The sequence below is a fragment of the Drosophila mauritiana genome, chromosome X (genome assembly GCF_004382145.1).
Source record: "Drosophila mauritiana strain mau12 chromosome X, ASM438214v1, whole genome shotgun sequence".
In the NCBI taxonomy this organism is placed as follows: domain Eukaryota; kingdom Metazoa; phylum Arthropoda; class Insecta; order Diptera; family Drosophilidae; genus Drosophila; species Drosophila mauritiana.
The window spans coordinates 8845585-8856325 of NC_046672.1; the positions used below are offsets into that span (position 1 = coordinate 8845585).

At 43.3% G+C, this 10741-nt stretch overlaps 1 protein-coding gene across 1 annotated transcript; it reads right to left on the reverse strand.

Moving 5' to 3' along the window:
* Window positions 1-498: 498 nt before the first annotated feature.
* On the reverse strand, window positions 499-8887 carry LOC117147261 (zinc finger CCCH domain-containing protein 13). Its single transcript, XM_033314082.1, has 5 exons — window positions 8759-8887; window positions 5258-5566; window positions 4860-5086; window positions 3251-3945; window positions 499-3185 (listed from the first exon to the last, which is right to left on the reverse strand). The coding sequence occupies exons 2-5, from the start codon at window positions 5450-5452 to the stop codon at window positions 1318-1320; spliced, it is 2985 nt and encodes a 994-aa protein (XP_033169973.1). The 5' UTR covers window positions 5453-5566; window positions 8759-8887; the 3' UTR covers window positions 499-1317.
* Window positions 8888-10741: the final 1854 nt, after the last annotated feature.

Here is a 10741-nt window from a genome sequence, read left to right on the forward strand (position 1 = left end):
AATTATTATTTTTATTATTATATAATTACTATTTTTTTTTAAATTTGTATAATTAAATAAGAACTTGATTAATTGTTTCTTAAATTAACTTGAGAGAGAGCAACAAACAAAAAGAGAAAAAATATATTATATAAAATATTTTTCTTTAATCTATTTTTGTTTTGAAAGAAAAAAGATTCTTAAAAAATGAGAAAACAAACAACAAAAACTATTGTGAAAAAACCAAACAAAAAGTTTTTTAATTAAACAATAAAAATGTAAAACAACAAAATGCCACGTTTTTATTGTACATATGTAATATACATAGATCTGTTTCGACATGTATAAAAAATACTACTTTTACATGTCGAATTCATTTTAATTAATTTTACATCTACACTTACATGAAACTCCGTACGTAAAAAATGTTATACTTTCTACATTGAAAAGTAGTTAACTCTTTAAAAATCGTTTGTTTAAATATTAACCCATTTCCCAGCCAAATAAGTAGATAACGTATATTTTTACTAGCGCTTTATTAATGCAAATATCAAGTTGATAACAATAGATACATCAGCTATGCGTATGTTTTATGTAGTATGTATATATTTATCTATATTATATGCTTACAGATATCAGATATCATGACATATGTGGACTGTATAGCAAAAAAAAGAAGGTGAATAACCAACCAACCGCGCAACTTAAGGTAGCAAAAAAACAAAAAAAAAATGGTAAGAAATCCAAACCGATTCTTGTTTCGTTGGCTTTTAGATAACATTAGATACATATACAATATAATCGTAGGCTAAATCAGTATTATGCATATAATAAAAACACGATTTCTCTCTTTCTGAAGGCACATAATTACAGGGGCTGGCGCCTTTCTCTTCCATCCGATCTCCCATCCCCAATCCCTCAAGTCGGGGCAGGAATGAATGGATATATAGTTGAGAGGCCATACTTTGCTATAGCAATTGAGTATATGAATTATACGTGATAGTTAGCAAAGTGCTTACGATGGAAACAACTCGTTCAATCCGTTTGGAGTCGTCGTAAGCAGTAGCCACTGTTGTTTCTTCTTAGACTTAATGTTTACATGGATATTTGTTTTATTTTTTGTTAGTCGAGTGTCGCAGAAATCTCTGTATTTAAAATTTTTGTAAATATCATAAAAGTATGAATTTGGATTCTAAACAAAAAAAGATTTTGCGACACCCTCATCTTCTCCCCCCCATTCGATTAGTTTGGACTTCGTTGCACGGTTTTCACTTTTGGTCAGGGGTGCTCCTATTCCAAGAGCAAGAACCACACTTAATGGCTCAGTTCGGATCCTTCTCAATAGGGATTAACTGCCGCCAGACCAACTCGTCCGCCGGTCCTGGCGAAAACGGGCTCCGCATAGCTGTGCCTGTAGCCCTTGGGCATTTGGGTCAGTGGCTTGCCCGAATTTCCACCGGAAGAAGCACCACCACCACCGCCGCCACCACCTCCGCCTACATCTCCAGATCTTATGGGCGTGGCTGCTGGTGAGGGATATCGCTCCATGTGGCCACGACCCGAACCCGTCGTCGATGGATTCTTGGTTTCCACGCTCTGCAGGAATTCCCGGGAGTGGGCGCGTCCACCGGGTCTTTCCCGCTCCCGCTCATGACGGTAGGGATCCCGGGACTGGTCGCGATTGTAGTCCCGATCTCTATCCCGCTCTCTGTCCCGCACGCTGCGCTCCAAGTGCCTGGGTGGCTCCGGTTCCCATTCGCCGCGGGATCTGGCTCGGGATCGGTTTAGGTCACGTGGATTGGACTTTTCGCTGACCACCGGCGGTTCCTCCTCCTCGCTCCACTGCTCGTACGTGCTGGGTGGCTCGACGGAACCGCGACGCCGGCGCGATGACGACCGATACGGATCCCGGTGCGGTGTGTCGCGCTCATCCACGTCCGGATAGCGATTTACCGCCGGACGCTGTTCCATGGCCCGGAACTTGTCCTTGGCGTCGTGGAAGCGATCGCGCTGGGAACTCTGCGGGACCGGTGGCTCCCTAAAGTCCCGGTCACGATCTCGCTCCCTCTCCCGCTCCCGCTCCCTGGTCTTGGGAGTAGCTTCTGCGTAACGCATGCCCGTGGACTTCATCATCTTCTCCATGCTCTGTATGTAGGGCAGGCTCTCGGCCTCCCTGTATGGATTGCGATCCCGGGAATGCTCCCTCTCGCGTTCGTGATCCCTTCGTCGCTCGCGTTCCGCATCCCTGGGATGATCTCGGTCACCCCGATCCCTGTCATGTCGACGTTCCGTGGTCCTCTGACCCAGATCCGTGCCCCTGTGCACGGCGGCGTACTTGTTGTGACCCGCCGAGCCACCCGTGGATGTGGGCACTCCACCAGTGGGATGATCGAAGGGCAGATGCTCCGTCGTGGACTCCACATAGCGCTGGCGATAGCGCTGATCCTCGCCAGCGCCGTAATTCTTGAGCAGCTGCTGCTTCTTGCTGGTATACTCCATGAACTTTTGCTTGTCGGTGAGGTTCTCCTTGCGCTGATGGTGATGCACTGGTGGCCCCTGCGACTTTTGGTGGTGCAGTGGCAGCGACTCACTGCCCGGATCCGAGTCCTCGAAGTCATCGTGGTTATCATCCAGACGAGACCGTGACTTCCGATCCCGTGGCTCGTGGGCCAACTTCTTGTTCAGCAGACGATTGATCTCGTTGTACTTATCCGTGTCCCTCAATTTGGCCGGCTGATGATTGACGGCGGATTGCTGTTGCTCCTGCTGCATCACCCGATTGAACTTGGCATCGTAGTCGGCCGGACGCATTATGATCGGCTTGATCTCATCCTCGCGACTCCAGGACTTGTTCGAAATGGAAGCCGGAGTCTTGGTGCGCTCGCGATCTCGTTCTCGTTCTCGATCCCGGTCGCGCTCGCGGTCACGTTCCCGCTCCCGTTCTCTGTTCCTCTCGAGCTCTCGGTCTCGATCTCGCTCCCTCTCCCGTTCACGCTCCCTGTTCCTCTCCAGCTCTCGCTCCCGCTCCAGTTCCCTTTCGCTGGGACGCGGCTGATATGGTTTGGCTGGCAGATCCCGGAGATAGCTATCCTCCGGCGGCTGGACGGCGCTCTTCCGCTTCAGTTGCGCGTGATGGGGCAATGCGATTTGTGACGGCTTCAGAGCAATCACCGAGTTGTCCGCCTCGTTCGACCAGTGCTCGTCATCTGGAGGTAATGATTGGTAATTCTATATAATACTATATTTCATATCGTAGTTAGTAGCGACTTACCACTGGAACTGTTGAGCTCCTGCCGCTCCGGACTTGGTGCCAGATCGGATCCGATGCCCGAGGATCCTCGCGAGGAAACCTGCTTGCCATTAGCGGTGGCCACCGCTCCGCCGGCCACATTGGCCACACCCGGCACCTGACCCTTCGGCGATCCGCCCACAATCAGTGCGTTCCGACAGCGCCGCAGCTCGATGGCCGTCAGGTTGCCCTTGGAACGGTGCACCGTATCGTAATCCCTTGGCGGGAGCAGCAATGGCGGCCCATTACCATTCAACTTGGCCCTCAGCTCGGCGGCCAGGGAGTCGAAGAGGTCGCTATTCTGCTGCGGCGTCAGCGGCGGATGGTGCAGCGGATGTGGCGGATGATGTGGATGGGCATGCGGATGGGACTTGGAGTTGCCGTGCGGCGGCGAGCGGGAAACGGGCGAGGAGCCACCCGCAACCAGGCCGTGCTCCTCGCTGCACTCCGATTCCCGGGTGCTGTTGCCCGTATCGCTGCCCAACGAGCTGCTGAATCTCTTCGGGGAGGAGGTCTCGTGGCGGCGACCCTCACGATATCCACCCGATGGTTGTGACTGCAGTTGGTGATGGTGGTGCGATCCAGGTCCTGCTCCGCCGGAGGACGAGGACTTGCCATTCGACTCGTGCCGCTTCTCGTTGCTACCGTTCATGGGAATCGGCGGCAGGATGCCCAATCTGCAAAGGTAAGTTCTAGTTAGTACTCACGTTTTTTTTTGAAGAGGAATTAAGATTAAGCCACCGTTAGCTACCAGAATTTTCAGAATATTTTTCCACTTTGCCAGGCAGCTTTTCCACCTTCATCGATGGTGACAGCCTGGCTGGCTAGGCGGCACTTTTCAAAGCAGAATTTCCGCGAAGCCATCGAGTGAGCTTCTCGAGGCATTTAAGACATTTAAACTCGTGGATGTGGATGTGATCTTGGTCGTGGATGTGGATGTGGGTGCAGCGTGGGCGATGGCGAATCGCTGGGCTGTCGTGTGGTGGGAATGCGGCAGTCGGTGAAGATTGCCCATGCAATTACTTTGGGAACTGGGACCACGCTGGGAGTCCAAGAGCCCCCCACTATCATCATCATCATCATCTGCATCCACATCCACATCCACATCCCCAGCGGGGCGATTATCGCGATCGCTCGTCATGTGTTTGGGTGAGTGTGTCTAATGGAGTGACTAAGTGGCCCGGCTGCCACTGCTTCTGCTTCCTGCTCGCTGCCAAAGTTGGCGGCACAATTAATTAAACGTTGCATAACAAAACTTCACAGCAGTCGCAAAAAAAAATACGAAAAAAAAAAAAATGGAAAAACGAATGCTGCAAATGCCCAATTTGCATTATAATGTGCAACTGTGCTTAAAGTTATAGAGGTGTTTTCCTGATGAAAAATTAACTATTCAGTTATATGAAATATAAAAGAAAATTGCTTGCAACTTTGTAGAATAGTGTTGGAAACACATAAACATAGCAGCTGCCAGTAATGGGTAACTATTCATCATTCTTAGTACAAAGTACATTTTCCTATTATTCAATGAAGGGCTCTTCTTTCCAAGTACCAAAAACCCATTTGAAAAAAGGTAATTAAATTCATGGCCCACCTGGTCTCCAGCTCCTCGAAACGCTTCTGGTTGTCGGGCCGGTTGATGAGGATCTGCAGCTGGAGATGCAGTGCCTCCGCCGTCGTCTCCGAGTCGCAGCGGTAGGCGTGGACGTGGAGCGGGCACTTGGTGGCCGGATTGTAGAGCAGCAGGACGCAGGCGACGATGTCGTCCGTCTGCACCGAGCTGGTTATGGCACTGTGTGGAATCAGATGCTTCGAGGCACCCTGCGGATGAACGAGAACAGGAATTAATGGTTGCGCCGCACAGCGGGGATTCCCCGTCAGGATAAAATCCAACTAAGTCTAAAGTCCATTGAATAACTACATTTATTAACAAAAAAATATAATCATAATTGTTCCACTCAATTACAGCATTTCTTAGTGGCCCCCACTCACCTGGACGATTTTGATGCCCTTGTGGGAGACCTGGAGCGTGACCTTGAGCGGCTCCTGGCCGCGCGACCTGTCCACCAAATAGGGCAGGACCGAGTTTATGACGCGGGCGCCACGCAGCCCCTTCGCCTCCTCGGCGCCCAGGAACCACACATAGTAGGAGGCCTTCTGCACGTCGCGACGCAGGCGCAGCGCCATCTTCAGGGCGGAATGTGCAACTCAGGCACACTCTAAGAAAATGTGGCAACTATTCGAAAGGCTTTTGGTGATTCTCGACGGCTGGGTGTAAATGCAAACTGGCATTTAGATAATCTGAAATGGAGTAACTTATATTTATTACACATTTCATAACAAAACACAATATATATTTAATAATATTTAAAGTTAGAAGTCCATATAAAGAACGTTATGAATATTGACAACTTTTCTGTATAATTAAAAACGAAGTCAAGGCAAAAAAAATCGTTAATGACAAATCGCTTATCGAAATCGCAATATTTGCATACGCTTGAAAATCGGATTAGACGTTTTTAGCAATCAAACCCGAACGGCAATAAAAATCTGTAATTCAAAAACGGGTTTGTCTGAAAAATTGTCTTGTGTTGGAATTCCTAATGGATGATTACATAAAGCGCTGACAGGCACGGCAATTTGTAAAATACTGGTCATTTACTATAAAAATAGAGTTTTTTTAATTGTTTTGGGTATTATTATGATATAATTAACAAATTATAAAGGTGTGCCGAATTCATCTAAAGTAGAACAGGTTTACTTCAATAAACTAAAAGAAGACATAAAACCATTTGATTCGTCAGCATAACTAACAGTTATTTCCTCCAAAGAAGCATCTGAAAATCGGGAAACAGAATAATCCCGATAAACATAATCCCAATGGAAGAAAAGTGCCTGCTGCCCACGTATTTAAAAGATATTGTATCTCGACAATCACAAATCAGTTCTTAATGTCAAAGAGGAAACTTTTCAGCACTGGTGATTTCAATTTGATCGACTGGAATGCAAATCGTTTGCCGAGGCAACTGTTTTTTTCGATAGTCGGCGTTGAAGATGGCGGGTAACGGCAAACCAGATGGATTCAAATGCAATCTCGTCATGTGTCATAATTCTGTGAAATCAAGAAAACCAGAAAGCCATCCGTGGAGGAACATCAAAACTGGGGCCAAAAAAAAAAAGAAAAAAAAAACACCGACCAAAATCGAACCGGCCAAACGAGCAAACGGTATTAACCCGTCACACAGGTGTTGGATGCCATTCAAATGCACTGAAAGAAATGTTGCACTTGTTTTAATATATTACGAAAAAAAAAAAGATATGGTACATTTCAAAGGCATTACATAACAATCGAGCTCTTTTTAATAGTCCTTTAGTATTGGTATTTCATAGAATCCTATATTTTTGGATAGTTTCTCCATTAAGATATCGCTACTTCAAGATGAGATATTTTACTTTACATTATTTACTGCTATTCCTTTTTACATAATAATGTAGAACCAAAGATATTTTCCCTGTGCATCGCTCTCTGTACGAGATTCTTCCCAAATAACGTTTATAATCGATGATTATGTGCGACTTGTTGTTCGCCACCGCGTAGGCCAAAAGAATCTTGTTTTTTCAGTTATGCATTCGGCTCAATAACAAGGCGAATAAAAACCGCAGAGAAGGAGACGCTTTATTGTGAGCTTAAAAAATTTACATACGACATATATATGTATATATATGATATATGTATATATATCTGAAGCTGCCTGCCCACAAACGATATTATTAACCTCAAAATGGTTCTAAATATATACAATTTTTCGAGAATGCATTATAATGGCGCAAAAAACAAGCAAACCTGACTGAATGTGAAAAACACACCTGGTTCTAGAGAATGTGATTAAAATAGAAAAAAATTTGGCAGTGCGTGATTTTTGGCAGCTTTGCATTTACCCGGCTAAAATGTGAGATTTTGAATTTGAAACAACATTGTTTGCGAAATTTGCTAGTGTTGCTAATTGTAAATTACCATTTGTGGAAGTAAACAATTTTCGATTCGTTTCGATTGGCAATATCTTCGAGTATGTTTCAGGAAGTCTAGCTGGTTAAGTCATAGCAAAAATGTGGCTTTGTGCAATTATCAGCGTATTTTTGTGGTCAAAACTTGTTTCAAAAGAGTTCGTTGTGTGGGAACTTTGATTGATGGCCCATTGTTTTGGTACTCAAATAAACGCGAAAACCGCGATGATATTCAGGTGGATATCATATAACTATAGTCCTAGAGCTCTTAGGTCACAAAAAGTTTAATCTCTTTATTTATGGGATTGAAAAACTATTGCAAATTTATTAATTGTTCTAAACTTAGCTAAATATTCAGTTAACCAGTTCGAAGCTAGGAACTCCCTATGAAAACAAGAAAAAACCCAAATAGATTTCCATTTTTATGCGAATGTGATGAAAGAGCCACGTTCGTACAGCAGTTAAAGATATTAGCATAAACAATCCGTTTGCTGATCACCCAAGCAGCAAATAAACAATTTGCAAAGAGATCTTTTGTTATGCCGGATTGTATCTGTCTGAGGGTCTGTGTATATATGCTATATCTACAGCAATCTGTAGAATCGTCTGTCCACAATAGCGCAAGTTTCATGTCTTGCTTCATTTTTCATACCTGCGATTTGGAATTTTTGTTTAGAATATCTAAAAGCTTACATTTCGTTTATAAAATGTATCTTAAGTATTTAAAATAATATTTAATTTTCTATAGAAATCTTTTTACAGCCTTATTTCGATTGTGAACTGGCAAATCTAAAGATTTTTTAGTTTAATTTATATACTTTTACACAGAAAACTTGTCTATATTATAACAGATATTATAACAGAATATCTTAATTTAGTAGTCCAGGTGTTAGTTTTTGAAGCAAGATAAATGTATCTTGTATTTCAAGAGTTCTTTCGAGAGTATCTTTTAGAACCATTTTGTATCTGTGCATGCAAATCAAGAGTTCTTTGGGCGTTAGTTGCGGATTCTTTTTGTACAATTGTCTATTGTTGCTGGCCTTTTTTGGCCATTTATTGGATTCGTATTGCCATTTTTGTTGTTCGCCGTGGTTCGGTTTATTTCTTGTGGCTAATAAATGGGTTAAGCGCATTTTCTGCCGTCTTCTGCCGATGGGAATTGGTAACAACACAGTCGTGTGCACACACAAAGCTACACAGATACATAGATACATAGATACACTTTGGCACTTGCACTATTTGTTTGCTCGTTTTGTTTTGTTGCTTGTTGTTTTTCGTTTGGTATTTATTCTTTCTACGCTTTTGCTCCATTTCCGAGCTGAACTCGATCAATGAACCGTTTAAAGCTCTCACACAGATACGCACGCACACACTCACGCCGAAGTGGAGCGTTTAAATTTCTAAAAAAACTTATTTGATTAACGGTAATGGCCAAGAGAGTCTTCTTTCTCTTCCATGCTCACACACACACACACCAGCAGTACACACCTCAGTATCTCTATGAGTGGTTGGAGGCTTAATAAAAAAAAGTTAACAAAAAGAGTTCGCTTCGCTCGCGCCCAGTTTTTTTATTCAGCCGCGAACAGACGTCTCAACGCTTCGACCGCCAGCAATCGACTGACTTGGCTGACTGCCTCGAAAACCGCTCGGAGCCCACAGCTCTCGACCGAGCCGTAACCCCCAACCCCCCAAGCACCCTCCCCAAAGCCGATCCCGCCACAGCGGACCCCAGACCGTGTGCACTGCAAAAAACAAGGCGTGACTATTATTGAAGAACTAAAATGCAGCTGTATTTTTATATCAAATTTCTTGTGCAGCATCCATACATTCAGTTGAGTTCGAGTTCTAGCTAAATTTAAATAAATTATATATATTCCCATTTAAAAAATTTTCTATTTGAGTAAAGATTTATTTGCATATATAGCTAATTTGACAGTTTCTTTTCCAGTGTAGATCGCACCAACGGAGCCGAGCCCGAACTTGTTTTTTGGCTTAGGCCGCAAAGAAAGTCAAGTAGTAGTACCCACACTGCTATATATCGCACCCTGGGCCAGGTGATCGTGAAACCAGATCAATTCAGGTGAAATTCAGTGCTAAATAATTGCATTAAATATGCAATTCCAAATGAGATGCATAGCAAATTAAAGTGAATAAAATAGATTCAATTGCATAGCTGCTTAAAATTTTTAAATCTCTTTATTTTTCCTTCATTCTAAAAGTTCTTCTATTTGGCTCCATGTCTTATCTTATCGCTGATCATTCGATTCGTCTGCTGTTTGCGCATGTTTGGAACCACTGTGCGGTGTCTTGACAGTGGAGACTTGTGCTGGAATGTGTTGAAATTAAAAGTTTTTGGGTTTTTGGGCGCAGCAGCGTCAACTTCGCGGCCCTGGCCAAAGTGTTGTTGTTCTTGTTGTTGCCGCCGTTGCCGACTTCTTTTTGTTTTTGTTTTTGGCTTAGACAGGTGTACAGACGCTATTGTTGTTGCCACTGGTTGTGGTGCTATTGATATAGCATTGAGCACTTTTTGAAAAGCCGTCGTGCATTCTACAAGTTTTCCAGCCACCAACTACCACCACTACTTGGCCAACTTTGATTGTGGTTGCAAAAAAAAAAAAGAAAAAACAATACCAGATGAAAAAAAACTAAGAAATAAAGTAGGAAAAGACTCGACAAAAAATGAAAAACTTGGCATTTAACTTGGGCTTTTGGCCGGGCCAGTGAAATCCGCGTTTTCAAAACGGAAATGCTCAAATTTAGCCAAGGTGTCGATTCGGCTTTTGGCCCAGTTCTCGAATCTTGTTTTCGAATATTTCCTATGCGCGAGATATTGAGCTTGATGGATGGATAAATTGATGGCAGTGCGGCGGCTCAATTTGATTGATGTTCTAATCTGATGGATTTGCGATAAATATGGCCAATTTATGGCGCAGTCTTCCAAAATTAATGTGGAATATTTTTAGTATTAATTTATATTTTATCTTAAATATCTTAATACAATTTTTCAAATTGGTATTCATGGTTTTTCTTGTTTAACTAATTAATGGCATCACTTTTAAAGTGGAAATCTCAATCTCGATCGAGTAATAACTTCATTTGCGGCTAAACTCCCCGGTATAATTTCCCATTTCCAAATGAACCCTCATATCTGTTTATCTTCATCTGTAGATTTCCATTACTTCACCGAAATGAACTTATAACAAGGTGTGGTGCGTTTTATTTCCTTCTAAACCACCGAAAACCATCAGTATTTCCTCAATTATCCGAAGAAATTGCTCCATAAAAATGATTGTAATGCATTTTGGTCAAACAATGCTTGGGGCCACAACTACAGAATGATGGGGCATAATTCATGGGACGCTCAGAAACGACCTTTTTCGTATCGTTAGCACTTGGGTGATTTTTTACTCGAAAATTTGGATCATTGGCAATTCGGCATTTCGGAGGGTGAGATAAAAATTAAGTAAATGC